General features: G+C 44.9%; 1 protein-coding gene across 1 annotated transcript in view; it reads right to left on the bottom strand.

The window, feature by feature from the left end:
* Window positions 1–23,842, bottom strand: part of csmd3b (CUB and Sushi multiple domains 3b) — a gene marked incomplete at its 3' end in the record, with an annotated part of 385,413 nt that overhangs the window by 289,314 nt on the left and 72,257 nt on the right. Inside the window, exon 3 of the mRNA XM_080837924.1 lies at window positions 10,506–10,618. Coding sequence (XP_080694050.1) covers window positions 10,506–10,618 — 113 coding nt within the window. The remainder of the gene's footprint in view (window positions 1–10,505; window positions 10,619–23,842) is intronic.

Below are 23,842 nucleotides of genomic sequence, written 5' to 3'. Positions count from 1 at the left end.
CTCACTTGGAAACTGGGTTTACTAGAGTAAGCTTTCGGAAGGTGAGGAATACGATTTGGAAACATTGCTTCTAGGGTCATGCCTTCCTAGGTCGGAGTGACCTAGGAGACTAGTATGGAATCAGATCAATGCCATAAATATTTTGTAATCTGTAATATAGATTTTGTATCTGTAATATAGATTTTGTATCTGTGAAACCATCTACACTTTCAAATCCTATCTACACTTTCAAAAACTATCTTCACTTTCAAAATCTATCTGCAGATATGGATTTCAAATACGAAATGTATCTACACTTTCAGTGATTCTTGAGATAAGGGACAAAACAGGTTTTGATTTTCCAAAAAAATATTTGGATAACTTCCAAAATATATGATTACATTTATGTCAAATGAAGTTTTGTCTATCCAAACATGTTTTGGTTCAACCTCCCAGTTGTAGACTTTTTATGTTAATTGAATGTTTGCTGGGTCAGCACTTGATTTTCGTCAACACCATCATAAACATAAATATACTTATGGAAATTATTTGAACTGATCTTATCAGAAATAATTTTACTCATTAGTTTTCCCAGTTCCCCTTATAATGTACACAGGTCTTTAAATCATTAAAAACTAAAGTTTAGAGCCAAAAAAGTCAATGTTTAATGAGTAGAATTGAAATCATATCACGAATTACATTTGTCTTTAACCTTCAGATTTAACAGAGACATTTTTAAGCATTAAAAATACACATCTACATTGGAAATGTGTTAGACTTTGAACAAATATCCTTCAAGGAATGAAACAGATACCATTTTCTTTAAAAAACGATAAAAAAATATATCTGAAGGAGTTGACACTCTATATCTAAACTAGATTTAATTTGACACATTAAACTGAAATAGCAATACAAATGCATAGGAAGTGATATTTTTGGCATAAACAGCATTAAAATGCTTAAAATGGACACTAAAATGGCCTTAGTCAACACCATCAGAGAAAGTCAACACCATCAGACACAAATGTTGATGGTGTTTGATGGTGTTTTGATGGTGTTGACGTCTGATGGTGTTGACAAAAAAAGTACATTTCTCCTTATATCACACAAGATTCTCACAGGAGCCATCTTGTTTTTCATCTGTTGATCATGGTCCAGCCAATCTATATAAATAAACACTAGATTGCAGAACATTTTACTCTAATGTTGACTCTTTAGCCATTTTGGAGTTGATACGCTATGGTTGTGACGTGTGCATATTAGTAAATAGATATGAAAAACAAAGTATTATTAAAAACTTACCAGAGCTCAAATTTTCTCATGTCACCAGGAAGACCAAGGAGGAAGGAAAGGGGTCCTTTGAGTTAAAGCTGCCCTAAATTATTCCTAATTTTTTTTCCCAATTTAAAAAAGTCTGATGGTGTTGACGAAAACTCTGGACACATGTTCAACTGACCAGAAAGTAAATTCAAAATGTTTCAAAATATTTTTTTTTAATGTTTGTGAAACAAATATTATGTTATTTACATATGAAATAGATAAAGTTCAATTTTATATCACTTTTCAGACTTTTTAAAGCATTGCAGTGTGATGTGACCTGCTTTCGGACATGGGTTTTTGTAGGTACTGGTCACATATCATATCATTAAGAATAAAAACTAAATGTTAGACAACAATAAAACACACTTTGTTGTGCTACCCTTGTCCTGTTGATGAGTTTGGTGAGGCTTTTAAAATATATTACGTACATTTTAAGATAAAAAAACTGTGATTTATGTCACAGACTTTGTCCCAAGTCTCAAGAATCACTGACTTTCAAAAACTATCTTCACTTTCAAAATCTATCTGCGGATTTCAAGTACGAGTTACGGATTTCTGTTACGAATTACAAAATCTTTTTGGCACTGTCGTTACTTCCTTTCTAAAGAGCCAATCAGCGCTTTTGGCAGATTTTCTAAAGCGCCAATCAACACATTGTATCCTGTACTGACAGGACTGAGTTGAGTGAAACGGTGTATGCAGCAGTCATGGATCAGAGACCGAGAAATGGCACAAGTAAGAAGTCCTATATTTGGAGTTGTTAATAAAGTCATTGTAAAACGCACAATCATAGTCAGTGGTTTTCACTCCACACTTCGTTCCACCTGTTTCAAAGATCCTTGTCGTTGTATGGAAGATATTAGGATCTGCTTTGGTAGCTAACGAAAGCTAACGTTAGCATTTTCGTGACCGATCTCCTATTCACATTTAATTAAGTTAACCATGAACAGTATTCATATGACCCATTATCTCGATGAGAACATTTAGCAGACAGACTGCTATTGTCTTGTTCTCCAGACACATGCAAAGTGATGGTGGGGGTATACCGTTAAGTGCATATGCATCCTCAACTTAAGCAATAAGCCCCAAGAGGCCGTGCTTTGCGCTGATTTTAGAACAGGTAAGGGAGTTGTTAGGCACGACGCGAAGCGGAGTGCCGTTAAACCCCCTTACCTGTTCTAAAATCAGCGCAAAGCACGGACTCGCGGGGCTTATTGCTTTTCTAAACCTGTTACTACACATATTTGATATGGTTTCATAAATAAAGACAATTCAATTTAAGAAACAATAGTTTAATGATAAACCGTCATTCTTCCGCCACTAAAAAGTATAGTTCCTAAATAAATCGTTGCCACGCAACCCTTGAAGCAACGCAACAGCCAGATGGAACACTGGGTATGAAATGCGCTATATGAATGCCTTGCCATTCGCTGCGCAGTAATATGGAATGTAATCAGGTCAAATTGTAAGGTAATGCTGGATTTTACAACGGCTTTTAGCCAATCACAATCAAGGATTTGAACAATCAGGTTTAGAAAGCTGGATAATGACCAGCCTGATTTCAAAACCACCTTGCAATGTCATTTTCGTTTGTTTTCATGGCACTTTGGGGTAGGCTATTTGTAACCATTTTCTGAAGTCCTTGAAAACGTTTTATTGTGTATTTTTTGTGGAAGCGAGTTTTCTAGCGTCTCAGTGGAAGAGATCAATTTCTTAGTTACAATGCGTTCTGCAGCCAAGCGATTTCTGAATCGCCAGAGCCTAAGATACAGCTAGGTGTTCATCAGCCCTTTGGGCCAGACATAAGGCATGCTTGTTTAACTTCCCCCACGGCGTTCGTACACCGAATTGTATTCAAACCGTGCGGGGGAGACCCCAGATCTCTCCCTAGGCAGAGCGGTGGCAGATTTAGGTTATAACTATTGAATAATGAGCGGGCCAGCAGTTGCCAGCAAGCTAGCGCTGATTGGCTCGTCAGTACAGGATACAATGTGTTGATTGGCGCTTTAGAAAATCTGACAAAAGCGCTGATTGGCTCTTTAGAAAGGCCGTAAAAACAGTGCCAAAAAGATTTTGTAATTCGTAACAGAAATCCGTATCCCTATCCGTAATGCGTAATTAAAATCCGTATCTGTAGATAGTTTTTGAAAGTGTAGATAGTTTTTGAAAGTGTAGATACATTTCATATTTGAAATCCGTGATCTGTAGATAGGTTTTGAAAGTGTAGATGGTTTCACAGATACTAAATCTATGTTACAGATACAAAATCTATATTACAGATTACAAAATATTTATGGCATTGATCTGATTCCATAACTAGCAAACATGTTTACCAGAAACATTCTGCCTTGGGTAAAGTACAAACAGGTTCCGGGAGAGATGAGATATGAAGATTTTCAGCGAGAGAGGGTCTTTGGCAAAAGTAAACTTATGATACCTAGAGCGGTGGTGTGATTCGACTTCAAGAGAACTCCAACAGTTGGAAGTTTACCATAATATTATACTTCTAGGAGTTTTATATTCGACAGTAAACTTATCATTAGCTATCAAGCTGCCACTCAAGAACAGCAGATACTTCAAAACTTATTTTTCGATTTGATTTTGCCTTTGAGCTATAAAAACAAAAATGACACGTCGGCCATTTTAAGACACAGATTTAAGAAGCCACAACCAAGGCATGGGATCTAAGTTTATCTCCTTAATCAATGTGGATAGACAAACTTTATGACTGCTCAGCCTGGGACATGCCAATCTTAATCAAAAAGGCCTCTGGAGGTTTCATGGTCACCCTGGGGATCCCTAAAAATAGCCCAAGCCAGAGACAGACAGTTACGCTTTAAATCGCTGGGCATTCCTTTATTAATTCCCACTTAATCACAGTTAAGTGAGTGAGCCGATGAGATGCCAATCAAAACAAACTAATGAGGCAGGGTAACAGGGATGGAGGGATGGAGAGGGATAGAGGGATGGAGAGGAATAGAGGGATAGAGAGTGATAGAGGGATGGAGAGATTGAGAAGGATAGAGGGAAGGACAGGGGTGGAGGGATGGAGAGGAGATGAAGAGGGATGGAGGGATGGAGAAGGATGGGGGTGGTAGGTAGATGGAAGGAGAGCCTCCACCCTGTTAATGTTGGAATTAAAATTCACTAGCAAAAGTGGACCTGCATAAGATAAATTTCATATTCTATCGTGAAGTGTTTGAGGGCTATACGAATACATCTTCTTAAGGAAAGAAGCCTAATCATAATTCAATTCCACTATTTCCTTACACCATCGCATCTCTGATGTCTAGATCTCAGCTCACATCTCTAGCCTGTATCAGCTAAACTAAAAACTCTGGTCTGTCACCCCTGCTGTGGTTTTCGCACGGGTTTCCATCTGTCATCTGTCCTCTTGACCCCCAGTGTCAACCCTACAGGGTGAGCCCCTGACTATCTCGCCATGAGTCCTCAGTCGAGCACACTGGGGCCGGAGACTGGGGCCTTTTGTTGTTGTGTGTTGGCTGAGGCGCTCGCTGCCTCTAAAGGCAAGGAAACAAATGACCGGCCCCTTCCGACATCACCCTGGAGCCCTCTCTGCAAACGCCCCTTGTGTCACGCCGAAGAATAAATAGTCATTAGCAAGGATATTAGGGATTACAGGCAAACAGGACATTACAGAAAATGAAAAGGAAATGCAATCTAGGAGATGAACAACAATGGCTTCCTGAGGCTCTGGCAATAGCAGAAAGGTTCCTGATTAAGTCAAACGTGCTTGTAAGCAGTGCCAAGTTAATTACACACTATGTAGAAGGACAGAAAAAAGGGGGAATGGTTTAGAATCTTTCATGTGATAGATTTGCAGATGGGAAAAGGAGGAGGAGACAGGGAGAAAACAAGAGAGATAGAGCCAAGAGAGCGAGAGAAGAAATGGAGAGAGAGGGAAAGAGAGCGAGAGAAACAAAGAGAGAGGGAAAGAGAGAGAGAGAGAGGAAGAGGGATCAAAAGAGAGAAACAGAAAGAGCGGGGAGAGAGAGAGAGAGAGAGTGAGAACCCTTAGGCCTGTGTTATTCAAACGTCTAACGATCACGGTGATGTGCTGCTTGTCTCCTCATGTCAGTCGAAACACAATAATCTTTGACACCCTAATAAAAAACATGAGCACGGGCATAAATCCACACCGGCATTAGAAAATCCCTATGTCACAGATGGGATTGTTTATTTTCTTTCTCTCACCCCTTCCCTTTCCCCCCCTCTTCCTCTTTGGCAGAATGAAGTGGTTATTATCGGGAGTGGGTGCCGGGGCCGAGAGAAGTGCAAGCCGGAGAGATCTTATCGTCTCTGGCACTTTGAGTGCTCTGGGTGACATACGGGCGGGGTCTAATCACCTGCTCCCTGCAGTCTCCTCCCCCAGCGTCGGCCCAACATCAAGGCTCCCCGAGTGCCTCACCAGGCCGGCTGAACTGAACTGAACTGAACCGACGGAGAGGGTCCTTTATTTCTATCCTTTAACACATCATAAATGCAGCTTCTTCACTGCACGCCAGGCAGACTCAGACTTGTCACAGGTCCCTCAACGCGCACTAAAGGGATGCTGAGAGTCCAATATCTGCATATAAGAAAGTTTCAAATATGTGATGCATGTTCTCTCTCTCTCTCTCCCTCCATCCCCTACCTCTCTTTTTCTCTCACTTTCACTCTCTCCTTGCCGTATATGAGCGCCCATGCATTTTGCATGAAGGCCATATGCATCTTTGATATTAGCACAAGTAAATTAAATATTCATTGCGACAGTAAACAGCACTGGCTTCCTGGGTGGGTGGGGGTGGGAGTGGGAATGGGGGGTTCAATCATGTTCCGTCACACTCAATCCACCTGTGCCTCACCCAGCAGGAGGTGTGGCGCCCCGAGCAGCCTCTTAGCCCAGAGAGAGCGCTGACTTGTATGAATGCACATGGCTCAAAGTATTATTTAGTGTACTGAGAATCTCCCCCTGCATGTTCAACCATCGCTGAGCTGCTTGTTTCCCTGGTGATGCAAAATAAAAGAGAAAAGAAAGGAGGAAGAGGAGAGGAAAAGAAAGGGGGCGAGAATCCAGCACGTGCGGCCACGTCTTGTGCCTTGGGTACGTTTTGCTGGATGTCATAGTTAAAACTTAACTTCAAAGCCTGGGGGATACACTCACAGGGCCCAAATTATATTGACGGGCAACTGGCAACGGGCATGAACTAAAGTTATTTAATAACATGGCAAAATCATTTTGCTAACTTAATACCATGAGCAACATACTAAGCGCAAAAATATGAGTGGGTCAGCGGCAGGCTCCCTTGCGCCACACAATAGATTTAGATTATACGCAACGGATGTTGTTCGTTTCCTGTCAATGAAATAAGGTCCCATAGTGTTCAATTGGGTTATCCTAACTGCTTCCATAATAATCTATTATTACTCTCCACTTCAACAGTCTGTGTGTGTTTGCATGGGGCGTGTGTTTGTGTGTGTGTGTGTGTGTGTGTGTGTGTGTGTGTGTGTTTGATGGGGGAGTGGGGTAAGGGGGAGATGTGTGGAAACGACTCTCCATTTTATGCATTTCACATAGCGGCAAGTTTACGAAAAACGTAAACTGTTTATTCCAGTCGTAACCATTCATCAAACCACCTGCTGCCAGGATGCTCAAACACACCACGAACAGAACCACCAACCCCCCTCACCCCCTGTATGCCTAGCACACATCCAGCTGTCAGGCCTTGTTAGTTATGTGGCGTAATGGGGCAGGGTCATGCTTTGGTAACGCGAGGTGGCAGCCAGAGGGAGAGAGAGGCTCACAGCCTGCCTGCTGTGAATGTCAAGTGATTTCCTTGGCCGTCATGGCTGCCCATGGGGAGCTTGATCTACGGGGGCCCAGCTAGCTCCCGCCTGGGCTCAGAACACTTTTTTTCCTTGAAAGCGAATCCTTCTAGAAGATCATACACCATATCTGGAGGAGGGAAGCAGCTTCAGAGGGGAAGTAACAAAATAGATGCTACTGCACACATGCATACTCGCTAGCCACGACCTTTCCCCCCTTTCATCATGGTAGCCATACTTAAAATCGGAGGCGGCAGTGAGACCAAAACAGAGGTCCACGATGTTCTATGTTGACCTGCTGAGCATGTCTACCTCTCCTCTCATTTATGACCAGGACCTGGGCACAGGTGCTAATGATCATGAGCATCCTTCGTCCACCGCAAAAACAATGGACAGGAGCAAATGTGAACCATATGCGTACCCATTCATCCATAGCATTAGCCGGTGTAAAGTGCCTCATTAAACTAGAAACATCGCGCCCTAGGTTCGGGATGAGTGTGATTATGCAAACATGAAGCAGGGGGGCTGTACCTGGCTGCACCGCCTCCGCCGCGCGCCTGTGTGGCAGTCGATCCACCCAGCACCGTGTCAACAAACACGGGAAGGCAGTCACACACATACACATACACACACTTGTGTAGGAAGCCTGTCCCCACCCACCCCTCCCCTCTTCATAAACAGACGTTCAGTCACCTTGGTGTGAAGGTAAATTCTCCCGACGTGACTGCGTCCCACTCAATCAGGGGCGCGGCGGATCTATATGAGTGAGGGGAGTGGATCAAACATGTGCTGTCGATAAAGCGGCGGCAGTGGAGAGGAGCAGTCAGTCAGTCAGTCAGTCAGTCAGTCCGTCACTCACTCAGCGTCCTGCTGCAGCACACACAGCACACACCATCTCTGCCGGCCTGTCTGTCACCGCAGCCTTGCTTGCCACCAACAACCTCCCATCCTTCACTCCCTCTCCCTCTCTCTCTCTCTCTCTCTCTCTCTCTCTCTCTCTCTCTCTCTCTCTCTCTCTCCCTCCCTCCCTCCCTCCCTCTCTCTGTCTCTCTCTCTCTATCTCTCTCTCTCTCTAGTTCAGAGGCAGACCTCTGGAAGCTTCCGGCAGGTGCTGTTGTGTGTGCTAGCGCCCCCCGCTCTTGGCAGTGTGCTATTGCATTCCCAACCTGGGGGGGGTGGAGAGACAAGGGGGGTGAGCTATGATAAACAGTGAAAGAAATCAAGACAGAGAGAGAGAGAGAGAGAGAGAGAGAAAGAGAAAGCAATAGATGCCGTGTTTGAGAGACAGCAAGAGACAGCGATAGAAAGAGAGAATGAGCAAAGACAGTAAGAGAGGAAAAAAGGGAGCGCAAGAGCAGGAGAAAGATGGAGAGTTTAAACGTGACAAGGCGAAAAGGGGAGAGCAGAAAGGAGCAGCATAGGAGAGGAGGAGGGAAGGAGAGGACTGCGTGGGCTGAATGAGGATTACACAAAACAGCGGCTGTCCGGTCCGCAGCTCGCCACTCGACAGGCACTGCGTCGGAGAACACCCAAGCAATCCAGGCCAAAAAGACAACAAAAGTCACAGGGCTCCAGGCTTTCCTTCCTGTTTTATACCTTAAATAATATGCTGTAATAGCCTTGTTCTTGCCGGTTGTGCCTTATCCTTTCATGTAGGGCAATGGAGACATTTTTGAGTGGGCACATTCTGGCATCTGTATCAAAGGATACGATTCCCTGCAGTCATTCTCAATGAAAAACCAGGGAAGGCAATTAATCACATTGCAGACGGATGACACACGAGGGGATGAATGACAAAAGAAGAGAGGGGAAAAAAATCAAGAAAACAGACAAATAAACAAACCATTAAATAGAAACGCATAAGAAAAAAAATAACTCATCTCATCATTATATGTGTTAGTAGACTAGAAGAAAGGGGAGGTTTAATTGTGCATGGCAAACGCATTCATTTCCTGGGGACCGTTTCATTTTACAAGCTCAAGCTCAGTTGAGTGTTCGTGTGTGCAAAGACTACAGATCTCTGTCTCAACACAAAGAGCAAATAAGCCGGCTGTCTGTCAAGGAGTCCCAACTGGGCCAAAACACAGCTGTCATTGTATTCCCATCATATTCTTTCCCCGCCAAACACTGTCATATACTCAGAATAAGAAGATAACATTAGGCGAGCAAAACCATGGTGCACTATGGGATAGAAAGTGGGCGCAGTCGCTAGGTAAATAGCAGATAAGTTGTTCCGTCTATTTCTTCCCACTTGCGTCTGACTCTGCGTGACTGAAACGGAAAACAAAGGCAAGTGTAGGAGTAAAAAATAAGATGAGAAAGGGAGAGACTCCACAATGAAAATTTGGGGAATGGAGTAAACAGCTGGGAGGTTTCATCTCCCGCAAGAAAATAGGTGTCATCTTTCTCAACACAATGGCAAATAAATAAATAACACATGAAATGGCATGATGTGCATTTTAATGTGGACGGAAAAGTGCATAAGTGGCGCCTTAGCATAGCAAATGGTGGCGCCACCGTCTTTGTCGCCTCCAGATAAATAAAATGCTTAAATTATACAGCCGGCTGTGGAATCCTGTAGCAGCTAGCAAGCTTGCCAGACCACCAGCCACTTAAGCATCAGGCCTGAGCGGAGGGCAGGGACTTCGCTTCAAGCCCATCAACACCAGATTTCTTCTCCCTCCCTCCCTCCTCCGCCCGGCCTCACAGCGGCCTCCTCCTGACACGGGCTCCTCCACTGCCGCCCATGTGTGTATGAACTAGCACCGAGTTGATTAAACACTTCAATCACCCCCCACTCTCAAAGACATACACACACACATGCTGGGGACCAGTCTATCAAGACCAGTTTTAAAAGCTCCCTGGCAACCATCCAAGACTCCTCCTCCCCTACATACACAATACCACCATCCAGTCCTACATGCACACATACATTATGATTAGAGACATGTGGCAGAGGAGATGTCTCTGGACACCAGTGTTAGCCTGACTGGAAGAGGATGCCTTTGACGGGTATCCTCCCCATCCACCCCCAGCCCACACCATCCACCCCCAGCCCACACCCTCCACCCCCTTCTCCCCTACCAGGGATGCTAATCGGATCACAGGGCCTGGTGAATACCGGAAAGCAGGCTGAAGATGGAGGGGGGGGGGGGGAGCAGATCTATCTAGCATGGCCCTAATAAACGCTTTAAGGCCCCCAGGCCGCTCTCCAGGGGAGCCTCTTCAACTCCTTCCGAGCAAAAGGCGAGAGCTGTATTCAAATTGTTGTAACGATGATGAACGAGCAGTCGAATGAAACAAACAGACGTGCATATGGTTGCTTCTGTGGGCCAAAAAAAAGTAAACAAGAAAAGAAAGAGGGAGGGAGGGTGGCTTACCTTCGTAGTAGATTTTGAAGCCGTGCGCACTGACTGCAAAGTCACTGGTGAGGCGCAGGGAGAAGACGGAACCCGTGCTGGTGACTGGAGGCGGCATTTGAAAACCTGTTATCCTGTAGAGATAAGAAAGAGAAAGAGAAAGAGAATGAGAGGGAGCGAGAGACATGGGGAGAGAGAGAGAGAGAGAAGACAGTGGTCAATTCATATTCAGAACGACATAATTTACCAAAGAATTGTCCAGATCAAATTGGTTTCTGAAACATAGGCAGAAGCAAACACAGATAAATAAAGCTAATAAAAGTGCAATGTTGAACCATACCATATGGATGGCTTTATCAAAGACTCCCTGTCTAAACGTGAAAACATGAGGATGATTGGCCTATAGAGGCAGTACCTTTCACACGGGATCGATTTAACTCTTGAGGTAACATGATTATGATGCTACACATGCTAGTATAGCCAAAGCTAATCGTCTCATATTTTCACAAAACGATATCTCTCCTCAATAAACATCATCTCCAGTGTACATCTCCAACAGATCAATAGAAAATAAATACAGCCCAGCACAGCCAGAAGAGTAATAGAAGTACACACAAAGAGGAACACACACACACACACACACACACACACACACTCACTCACTCACTCACTCACTATTACCAGAAACTCACAGAAATACAAGTACGAATTCAGTCGCATTTAAACCTGCTTCTGCATAATCTCGTCCTGGCGAAAGTGTAAATAGGAATCACAACTGAATGAGTGGTAGACTGCAGACAGGAAGTGGTCAGATTGCTGTCATCACTCCTGATGAATAATACTGTGGATTTAGAAATCACCAGGCAGAGAATATGCCTGTGTTTGGCACGTCTTGGGAATGAGAACGTGCGCGCGGAGGGGGTGTTGGGGGGGCTGTGAAGTTTTACAGGGTAATCCCTGATCCCTGACACGGATGCAAGGTCACAATGTTACCCCAGAGAAAGGCCTTCAATCAGGGGGGCCTGGGAGAGCAAAATTACCCCAAGATGCGTTAGCCAAGAGGAGACGTTGTGTTGTTAGGTGGAGCTACCCACAGATGAACTCCAAATAAACATTTGCCACAAAAAACTAAAAATGTGAAAAGAATTTGAACTTTCAAGGCATATTCATGTGTAGAGGAAAGCATTATGCGTATAGTGTGATCCTAGAGGGCAGAGTGTCTCATTTGCATTTTAAACGTGTGTGTGTGTCCATGTGTGTGTGCGTGTGTGTGTGTGTGTGTGTGTGTGTGTGTGTGTGTGTGTGTGTGTGTGTGTGTGTGTGTGTGTGTGTGTGTGTGTGTGTGTGTGTGTGTGTGGGTTAGCAGGCCCCAACTGCAACGGGAGCATGTGGACTGAATTCCTTTTGGTTATGCTAATATACTCAGTAGTTGAAATATTTATAAATTCCCATGCATAATACCCCCAAGGGCATTGCACAGATTCCTCTTTAATATTATTAACCTTTAAACTTGTCACAAGTTTGAAAGAACTTGCGAGGGAATGGATTAAAATGAGCACCTTCCTGCATCTAATTTTATGCTTTGGGTGACTCTGAGGTCGTCGTCAAACAAATATTTGTACTTCTTTTCCGACACGGAGCTTGACACAGTGGTTTACAGGCTACAGAAATGCAATGGATGCTGACAGCGGGAATTAAGAAAACTGTGTGTCGTTAACTGTGCTTTTGTGTGTGTGAGTGTGCGCGCGCGCACGTGTGTGTGTGTGTGTGTTATAGAGAGGGCGAGAGAGAGAGAAAGAGAGAGAGATGAAAAAAAGAAAAAGCAAAGACAGCACTGCTAAAAGAGCATGCTGACCAGAAGGGGATCCTAACGGGAGACTGTGTGTAAAACATGACCAACAACACAGCCACCCAAGACCCGGATCGTAATTACCTTTTGATCCGAGGCTACTTAAAAACACTTTTATCCCAACATCAAAGGGGCAACAAGGAGAAACAAGACATAAAACTAAAATCCGATTGCCTCAATCTTCCCACAGCACAACACACATCCTTCCATCGACACCTCCAAACGCACAGGAAAACACGTGCACATGCACAGGAAGCTTGTTCGAGTTCTGATGGGCTGCACCGGTTGGATTGTCCGTGGCCATTACCGGCCACCTCATCATTATCTTTGCACAGCAGAGGAAATGAGCTGGAGTGGTGGGGCTGTGAGGCACGGCTTCACTCGGCTCGGCCCTTAATGAGCTTTCCGCTGTTCTCGCAAGCCTGCAGCCCCCGGGGAGCTTGCCGCTCTAGCGGCGCGGCCCTCCAACCCAACCCGGCGCGGCACAGTACAGCACAGCCTGGCTCAGCTCAGCTCAGTCCAACCTAGCCGCCACTCATCTACTTGCCAATTATAATGTGTACTGCTTGTGGCTGCCATCTTCTCACCGCTCTCTTCTTCCCCCTCCTCTTTCTACTCTTCCTCTGCCATCTTCTTCTGCTGCCTCCATTGCATACTTAGCTGCCCGCCCCCCCCCCCCCCCCCCCCCCCCGCCCCGCTTCTCTCTCTGTGCGTGGCTGAGCAGATTCCTCCCGAGGTGTTCCATCAACCTTCCTCCTCCTTCTTCTCCTCCACTACCATCCCCCTTCTCTCCTTCCCCAAATTCCTGTTCTCTTTCATCTCATGGTCACATCCTTCTCTACATCCTCTCTCTCTCTCTGTCTGTCTTTCCTGCTCATGTGTTTGAGCATTTATTTATTTTTTGCTTCAGGTGCTTTGAAAGACCGATATGAGGACTTATACCGCATTCCAACTTTATTTTTGTGCATAAAATTCTACTGCTGTTCAAACCTTCCTTTTTTTCTTTCCCAGGACTTTTTCTTCTGGCTAGAAATGTAATTAGCAGGAAACCTCGCTCTCTCAGAATGAAATGATAACGATCCCACATCGCAAAGTCTGGGAGAACATACAGAAAGCCTTACGCCTCGCAATCACAGCTAATAAGAGGATATCAGTGACCCATTTCCCGTCAGAGACAAATGCGCCAAGAGTTTGGAGCTCGGGGGTGTCTCAGAACCGAAGTAGAGAAACGATCAGATAACTCAGTCCACAAAGTATAATACACAACAATTTACAGCACACCACCAATTCCCATGTGTCAAGCTTTTAACTCCTCTCCCTTCCAATTTCTTCTTTTATTTCCTTGGCCACTACAACCTTTTTCCCCAGCTTATTTGAGCAGTACCTCCAGTCTCCACTACAAAATGGACACTGAACATCTCTGGCCTCTTTAAGCCAGGGAAAGAGAGTCAAGAATGACGAAGCCTCTCCAAAAGTCTGCAGAGCCCCGAGGGGTTATGTGAGCCCAGTGAGAGAGTTGGAACGAATCTATCTCCTCTCTCTTTACCCCCTCCATCTTCTCCCCTCTCTCTTTTTCTCTCTCTCTCTCTCTCTCCCTCTCTCTCTCTCCCTCTCCCTCTCTCTCTCTTAGCTCAGTGCCACTACTGTGCAGTGGGGCGATCTCTCGTTAGTCGACCGTCAGGCTCAAAATGACCCCTGGACTGTCAGCTATGGCCGCAGCTTGCAAGGCAGCCCGCAATTTGCCGGCGTTTGACCTCCAGTCACCCGATGGTTCCAGGGGTGTGTGAGTGAGTGAGTGTATGGGTCTGTGTGTGTGTGTGTGTGTGTGTGTGTGTGTGTGTGTGTGTGAGTGTGTGAGTGGGGGGGGTGAGGTGATGGGTTGCATGCTCTGCAAGTCGCACACCATTACTGACACAATGGCTCTGCACTCCCATCATCTCTGCTGTAATAAAAAGAGGGTCAGTCTGGAGGCAGTTAGAGACCAAAACAGTTGCCTGTCCCAGCGAGCTGTAACGGAATGTCATGTTATTGAACCTTTCAACGGACACATTTTCCATGCTTAAAGAGTCGAACCAGTCAGTGTCTGACCTGCTTGGAGAGAGCAGCAAGAACAGAGATGGAGGTTACTTACATTACAGTGTCATCCACTGTAACATTTACTGGGGTAATGGTACGTGTATTCGTAACAAACTGTTCAGCACAGGATGTTCAATTTGATATTAGACTTTCTTGATTCTGTAAACTCTGTGACCCAAACAATTCCTTTTAAAACAGTCTTTTTATGTCTAACGATACTACACGTGCGCATTTTACCAGGAAAGTTTTGGCTGTGCACCAGTTGTCTATCAGCTGTAGCATGCTAGTAGGTTTAGCCTGGTTAACCGGATTAGTCAAGCTCAAAGTACAAAGATTTGTGTCAAACTGTATGCCAACATTGTTCAATTGAAGTCATATATGCCTCTGGATACACTTCAAACATTTAATTTACGAAAGCGTCACCCGAATTTGTCGATTAGCGGAAGTCAAAAACAGACTGGAAGGCAAGTCCTTCTTCCCACAGTGTGCAGGCAGCCTCTTACTGTAGATTCGGGCCGTGCCAAATACCGTGCGTATTAAGTAAAGATACGTTTTATAAGTATATAAATATTAACTAATGCTATAGAGTATTTGTTGCTGCAGATATGCAACCATACTCTGTCATAGAAAATAAAGAATGAATGCATCTGGTCAAAGTGCTTGTGTCTTCACATGTGCATTAGTAGACAGTCTGTTGTGCCTGCCTTGTATAAAGCTGCAGTAAAGGAATCATCCTAGTCTTATTGTGGAGCATTTCTGGCATTTGTGTTATAAGATTTTTTTCGTATTGAAAATATGCCAGTATTAAAGTGCCTTAACTCTTATAGTAAGAATCATGGCCAATGAGCCAATGAGCCACTGCTGAATGTTTGAATAAATGGGAAAAAAACTAAAAGGGGTTTTGTGCACCGTTAAAGCCCTAGTAATAATGTGCATCACCATCAAGTGGTATGGCTCAAGATGATCACACACAGCCAGGTACAAAAAACATTCAACTCTGTCACCTGCCTATTTAGTTCACAAGTCATCACCCAAGGTGTCACCAAAGGCCCAAAGTCCACAAGTAAGGACGTATTAAAGATGCACCCTTTAAATTAGTTCCCGCCCTTTTGATATACAGTATTTGTATATATATTTGCCTTGGAGACAAAGGCCATCCAGCAGGCGTGAAATCCAGCGATACACCCTTCAAACAAGCAAAAAACACTTTGATCCGCTGCTCACTCGGCAGGAAACACGAGCACAAAGAAGCCTTTACAGCCTGCGCTTCTAATTCTGCATTATTCACCATGGGCTTAGCCCCCCTTTTAATCTGGTAATTACATTTTGCCAAATGTGTTCACCAATTCATTCACATGGAGTGATGAGATCTCCCCCCCACCGCCACTTCCCTCCCCAGCTCTTCAAATGAGGAGAGGCTTTTTTTCAGCACAGACTAAAGAGGACCGGAAAGGAAGAAGGGAATAATAAAAAAGACAACACTCTAATAAAACAAAGAAGTCAGATAGACTTTGGCGAGAGAGAGAGAGAGAAAGAGAGAGAGAGAGAGGGAAAGAGAGACAGCAAGGGGGAGGGAAGGAGGGAGGGAGGGAGGAAGGAAGACAGAGAGATGAAGTTTCAAGCCCTGACACACAGGTTTAATAACACCGGAATGAGCACCAACACTGCAACGAGAGATGCTCAAAGAAAACGGCTCTGGTGGCATATGCTTCGGCTCGATTTCATGAGCCAGCTCTGTATCTGGAGTGTGTGAGATTACATTACCTAGTAAATGAACGAGGATCAATCTCTGGAAAATTCCCCCACCCTTACTGGAGTCAATATATCACAGATACTATATTAGTCATATCACTCCATTTTTTAACTCACCAATGAAGGCCTTAGCTTTTCCAAGATGATGATATTCAGTTGGTGAAGGATGATCTACTTTAAAGGGGGTTCCCTCGACTCACAACTACGCAGTAGACAGAATTATTTTGTTCTTGATTGAGTTTTTGACTGATGGGTTTAATAAGCCAATACAAAGAGGAGGGCCAAGCTGTTTGAGGATAACCACCATATAGGCGGAAAGCTCTCCATGAAAGAGTAGATGCCAGAAGCATTCACACTCCACAGTGGGAGTCATCAATCAAACAAAAAACAGACTAACAACATTCCAACCCCCTCCTCCCCCCCAAAAGAGCTAGCAGCTGACTCAGTTCGATGGTGGGTCTTAACTCGAACATGAAAAGGAACCCAAATGATCCGAACCTATAAAGAGAGTGCAGCACTCGAGAACTGGCGCCCTGGAAAATGAGCCTCTGACAGTCATATCAAAAGGCAACGAGTGTAAGACTCCGTCGAGGCTTGAAGTAAGTGTTTCTCCTTTCTTCTCTATCCGTCTGTCACAAAACTGCTGTGGCTGAGATCAATTCACACTCTACAACCTGATGTCACATCTTCAAACACCTGCGACAGACATCAAAGCTAAATTGGCCCCACCTGATCAGGAGATTAATGGGTCTGTGTTTGACTGAAGTCATCTTGAGCTTGAGAGTATGAAGACTCTGTACCGTTTTAAATTGTCTCGGGTGAAATCAACCTCTCGCATTATTACGTATTACAAGTACCACGACGCAATCTGCTCCAGGCTTTCCTTTAAATAAAAAAAGGACTGTGCGCATAAACTAGACTTGGGGGAGTGGGGATGAACAGTCTTGTGTGGAAACATAAATACACCCACATGCATGTGCACAACATGGAAATGACATGACATCATTTAACGATGATGGGCACTCTTTGCATTTTATGTGTGCGCCCCACATGCCTCCCCCCGGGGGCCTAAGAGCGATTTCCATCTGTAGATATAACATCCGCGACGCTACGTCTATTCCCATTGTTGGTTATCACGGAACACATCATTGAACATAAATGGAAAGATGGGTCATAAATAACCCGTGGGCGTGTTACGGTGTTTAGATTGCATAAATATAAACAAGTTTGTGCCGTGCCTTTTCCCTTTGACTTTGCTGTTTATTGTGGCTCGGCAGCCTTTTGAAGAAGTGTATCTCGTTTCCTCTGGCGAAAGTCCCTGCTGGAGTTAACCGGTATTGTGATCGCTGATGATAAAGCCTCATCTCTTTGGCGCTTTGATGTGGTTCCAGACACACCTATTTCTGTTCCTGTGAGCGGGCCTATATGAGCAAAGCGAAGCAATGCACCAATGTTGAGTTGAATCAAACCCCTTGTTTGTTATAAAAGTACAGCCTCACCCTGACATTCAACTTATGTCCAAGAGGTTAAAGTTTAATTGATATAATTGATTTAATTGATATAATTTTAATTGACATACTGCATGTTAGCTTTGCTAAACTTTAGTCTCAGTCAATGTTTGTAGATAGACGTCTGAGAGAGAGAAGTGCTGCCGGGATATGGTTGTTTATTGTGTGTTTACTGTATGTACATGATTGCTGCACATGTCCAATGGGGCTATATGTGTTTGAGGTGGAGTGAAAGAGTATTTGCCTGAGTGTCTGGAGGGAGTAAATAGGCTCATGGGGAGAGGAAGATGAAGTCCCGTGTTCTGAGATGAGACATGACTGGACCCTACACCCCAGTAAACATCTCGTCAGGTGAAACATTACCTTTAAATATCAACCCAGCCGCTTCCGTCCCTCTCATGGGAAGTCGCTAGCAAATGAGAAGTGATTATATCCCGGGGAGCACCCGAAAGATGCATATCCCCTCATGGGTGAAGCCTGCCATGAATCTTCATCTGTGTAGGTGGCTGGTCTCTGGCAGTCACTCAAAGCACCTCGCTCACCGCTTCTCCTATGGTGAACGCCCTCTCTTCAGCAGACAGTGCCTTTCAAGGCAGTTCAGTTAAGGCAGTTCAGTTAAGGCAAAACAGAGATTAAGTGGCATAACAGTGATTCAAACGGCGACGTAATCATTTCTGAAGCTCATCGTTGTTGTTTTAAAACCATGAGCCATGGGAAAGGGAAGCAAACTCAAAACTATTTCTAGCTGGAGACATACAACTAAGAACGGGGCCTCTTAGAAGCCCCGAAAGTACCATCTTGGCAGAGAGCGAGGCGAACTCTGAATTAGATTACGGGGCACCTTACATAATGGGGGCCAGCAGGCCCGGAGGATGGCGGAGCACTCTGGGTTTTTCAAAAAAAGCACCAATACCAAAAGGATAGAGACGGTTTTCAGGGACCATCATCTAATTATCAGACACCAGCTTCCAGGGGCTGCCTGCAAAGGCTATTTACTTTCCCACAGCTTGACCCTCTCCTAACGACAACAAAAACAATTTGTTATATAAACTCACACTGGTCAAACCTGTGTGTGTTTATATTCACCTGGGCTGTTACGCTAGTTAATTGAACCCTGGTGACGTTATTTAAACAGGGGGAAGGACAGACAACAGAGCACAGTTGGGAAAGAGAGGAAGTGTGAAAGAGAGAGAGAGAGAGAGAGTGAGAGAGAGAGAGAAAGAGGGAGAGAGAGAAAGAGAGAAAGAGAGATAGAGAGTGACAGAGAGAGAGAGAGAGAGAGAGAGCGAAGCGGCCGGTTGGCTTAAAGAGCCCCTGTGCAATTGTGAAATTCACTTACTCGTCACATTCATCATTTCCTCTGAAAAAAGACCACTTCTGGTGGAAATATCAAAATGAAACAGGTTCGGTCTTGGGCGTCAGCCAAGCTCTTGTGTATGAGGGAGAAAGAGGGATAAATCACAGAAAAAAGGAGCAAGTGGGCAAACAATCTACTTCCCAAAGACTCCCTAGCAACCAGGTCACCCTTTTGAATGTAAGTACATTCATGCTTAGATGAATATGTATCATGTAAACAGTGGTGTGGGGGTGGGCAGGCGGGCGTTGGTTCTAAGCATTCTAGCAAAAAAGCACAGGACACGTCTTGCGGGAGTGATTAAAGAATCTGCACCCAGTGCACGCTCGGCTGGTGACCTGTGCAGCTCACACAGTAAGAGACAGGTGTATGATTCATGACACCGCCCGGCATCACGCAAACCAATGGTCGCCCTGGACATGGCACTGACAAACAAACCAACAAACGACAAACAAAAGAACGGATGAAGGGAGGGCGTGAAAGCACACACACACAAAAAAAACCTGCACTGGCCAAATTAAGTGTAACGAAGACCGCTGGGAGAGCCGTGCACATCTCCACATTTGACAAATGGGCTTACAGAGAGAGGGGGTGAGCTGGAGGAAGACACGCCGTGCCCATATCAGGGATTACTGTAAGAGGATACACTGACAGCCAGGTTTGGGCTCCTTCCACACACTGTCTTCTTAAAAAAAAAAACTCCTTGGGCTAGATATCGAGGGTGGTACTCTCCACTTAAACTTACTGAGAGTCTATACTCAAATTGAGGAGCTTGAGGGAGATGACCATGATCTATCCACAAGCGCACATGACTGTTATTAGAGCATTCCGCACATATCTGTGGGTGCCAACAGGCCTGATGGCATTGTTTACGTGATAACCTTCAGACCAGCCACACCAGAGCTCTTCTGCGGTTTAAAGCTCTCTGTCAGACTTCACCCCTCGGACTCTCAACATGCTGTCTCTCCACCACAACACAGATACGTTTTCAATGCACCGATATCTTCCAGCTGCGTAGCATAAAGGATTCCCGCACATGAAGAACCATGAAGGACAGATTAGCATCTGGGTCTTGACCTGATGTCACCATGTCTGGCGCTTGTGGGAATTGATTTTAGCCACTGTAGTGGGGAGAGAGAAATCCTGCTACAAATGCCCATCCCCTTACTGTAGCCTGGATGCAGCTGTGAGACATGTTGCAAGGGCAAATGTAAGAGCAAATGAATACAACGCTTGGGTTTTAGACAATTGATAAATCTTATTACCTATAAGTGACCCTTTGATAGGGTGAGGCTAATGAATTGATACCTCCTGAGTCTTGTATAACTCTAACTTGTAAAACTTAAGAGGGAAGCTTTGAAAGCAGTCTGTTGGCCTTTAACAGGAGAGCCCCAAGCAGCAGGGGGAGATGTAAGAAGCCTCAGAACAACCCAGGCATCTCAGTGTGCGGTCTGAGTCGGCCTGGCTGTAGCAATGGGCCAGCTGCTGAGAAGGCAGCTCCACAACCCCCTACACCCATGTTTGTTTGGGCATTCATCTAATTTGGCAGACACACACACACACAGACACACACACACAGACACACACACACAGACACACACACACACACACACAGACACACACACACACACACACATGCACAGAACACAGAAGCATATACACATGCATAGACACATAGAGAACACGTGCATCCGTACACCAACACTGACACGCACACACACCACACTCACTCAATTCCTTATCAAAATGAACTTGCAGTTCTCTCTCTTTCTCTATCTCTCTCTTACTTTCTCCCTCCCTCCATTCTCAGTGGGGAAAATTACCCACTTTCTCCCCTCTTCCCACAATCTGGTGCAGAGGACAGATCCGGTCCCCTGTCTCTCCAGCAGTCCTAGCTGTTTATGGCGCCTTCTGTTCCCACGGATACGGGTGCCCTGTCGGGCTAATGAGCTTTCACATGTGATAATTTCAGACGGGCCTCCCACACAATATTGACACAGCGTTTGAGTGGAATTGGAGAAAGTTTAATCTGTTTAGAAAGATGGTGTCGTCACAGATTGGCATCACTTACACCCCATACCTTTATAAAGTAACGGTGACAGTGGCCGTGTTTGTGTGGCGCGCGTTCGCTCGTTCTGTTCCGGTGAGCACCGGTTGAGCAGTAGCATATATGGGCTAAATCGTGAAAAACAGTATCGATCCGAGCTCTAAATTTGCTTGGAGGCTGCATGGTGTTGAAACATTTTGTGAAACACGGCCAAAATTCTGCTCCCTTGATGTAATGTTTAGAACTCAGCCAGGGTTACGAAACATTAAAACACATTTTTTTTTTTTTTAAATGGGCCCGAGCTTTAAGATCATTTAAAAAAAAACAAGAAATAACTCCCTCCAAACCAGCAACCCAACCCACCCCACCCTGACTGACACAATCTGGAATCGAATCACAGGCAATCCCTCAGTCATTTTACCCCTTACTTTTCCCTTCTCTTTCCCCAACAAAAAGCCGCAGACTGACTGTCAAGTGCACAGGTCCCTGGGTGGAAAATCAGACGTCTGTGACAGGACTCCCGTGGGCTTGTGGTAGTGGTGTGTGCGTGTGTGTGTGTGTGTGTGTGTGTGTGTGTGTGTGTGTGTGTGTGTGTGTGTGTGTGTGTGTGTGTGTGTGTGTGTGTGTGTGTGTGTGTGTGTGTGTGTGTGTGTGTGTCTATGTATGTGTGTATGTGTGTGTTTGCATGTGTGTGAAGGGGGGTGGGGGTTGAGTAGAGGTTGAGGTCTTAAGGACAATGCTGTAAGATGTCACTATCAGGCCTGCTGGTGCTGTCCCTCGCCTCTCCATCTACTCTCTCTCTCTCTCCTTTGACTCCTTAATCTGCCGACATCAGAGGACGAGTGAGCAGGGTCTGTTTGCTTAGAGAGGAAGAAGAGAGGGGAGACGAAGAAGGGAGAAAGAGAGAGAGAGACGGGGAGAGAGAGAGAGTAAGAGAAACACATGCATCAACTGCTCAGTGCCCCAGACGGGGAGGCAGCTCTGAATCCCATTCACACGCCGCTCCCCAAAACCGACAAAAGGCACAATGCGCCTCACCACCGATTGGCTCCTATCGGTTAGATGAGAAAATTGTTTTTTGGCCCTCCATTCATGGCCATTTCCAGGCACTTGCGCCGACTCTGAAAAGTTCTCTCAACGGCACTCATTCGCTCTGATAAGAGCCTTTAAAATGTGTTCTTTTCAACCTCAACCATTTCCTCTGAATTTTATCCTCTACCCCTTAATACATTCATATTTTTCCCCCTCCACACTTATTCGATATGGCATTTACCTGAACTGCTCTCAACACTAGAGTCTGCCCTCACTGGGGGACTGGCCCCTGCTTCACCCTGTTGGATTCTATGAAACAACATAATGGAAGTGGGGTGGGAGGGTGACTGAACTCTAAACTGTGAGTGATGGATGTTGGCTGGTCTGCACAAGGGCAGGAGTGGGGGGGGGGGGTGTCCGTACCCCGTGGCTGGGGCCGGGGGTGACGGAGGCCAAGGACTCCTTGGCTCTGGCGACAGGCCACTCGTCAGTCGTCACAGCCACCCTATTCGCTCTGAGCTACTGGCAAGTCTAGTCTAGCGCCTCACTAAAGACACACGTACCCAATAAACACATAAACCCGAATACACACACAAACACCCTCAACCAATACAACTGTGTATATTCTTTTAAATCTTTGTACCACTGGTATCAACATGAATTAAAATATCTGTCAACAGAAACAGATCCTGACACTTAAGAATGCCTTCTTGAAAATCACATTAAAGCATGTTATGATTGTACCCTGCTTGGAACCTGTGGATAAACACAGTCTCTATTATGGTGCAAACAAGCCTCCTTGTATCACACAAGTTTGCCATTTTTTGGAATGATCATGCTGATACACACTGGCTGGCAGGAAGAACATGGATCTCTCTCAATAACAACATAATCTCGTGGGGAAGACAACATAACACACCAGTTGTCTCCTCACTCAGCAGTAAGTATAGCAGTAAACAGCGTCGACTCTAGCTTTTTACTGTAGTCAAAGCACTGTGCATATTATCATTTTTAATAATTATCAAATAATTTTGATTATAAATGAATGCCTTGAAATAGCAAAAGTAAAAAACTGTGCAAGTGTGACAAGTACAAGTTTGGTGCTGTTCTTCCGCCGTCTTTTACTGTCAATACAACATTCCCTCACTTCCATAATATGTGTTGTTGTGCTTCTGTGAGTGTGCGTGATGTAATGTACTTCCCGTGATTCTGTGTGTCAATCGCCCTTATGTGATTAATGTCTGAATTTAGAATGTGCCTGTATTAGTGCAAAATTCTGTCATTTAGTCTCTGGGAAATGTGTCATGCCCTGGTGTAGTTTTCTTTGTGTATTAGCATCTTTGTCTTCCTGTGTGTTGTGTTTCTATGTATAAAACCCCTGCCATTCTGCACATTCTGTGTCAATTCTGAATGCTGTATGTGGTTAATAAACAACAAGATGAGAAGAATTCTCGAGTTGCTCCACCAGTACAACACCATGAGCCAAAGTAAGTGGCTTTAAATCACGTACTACTTTGTGTTCACAGACATATTTAATAATAGCTATGTTCATAATGATAGCAATGATGATGATTATGACACCAATCAATACAACTACACAAAAAATGCTGGTGGTGATAATGAGAAGCTACAGCAGACTGCTTGAACTGAATCCCAAATTAGCAGGGTGCTAATAAGGCTCTCGTTCCTCTGGCTTTCTTTCCTGCGCTGTTCTTATCTGATTTGGGAGTTTGTGTGAGT

This window comes from Sprattus sprattus, assembly GCF_963457725.1.
Source record: "Sprattus sprattus genome assembly, chromosome: 4".
In the NCBI taxonomy this organism is placed as follows: Eukaryota; Metazoa; Chordata; class Actinopteri; order Clupeiformes; family Clupeidae; genus Sprattus; species Sprattus sprattus.
The sequence above is the reverse complement of the archived record's forward strand: the minus strand, read 5'-3'. Positions and strand labels throughout refer to the sequence as shown.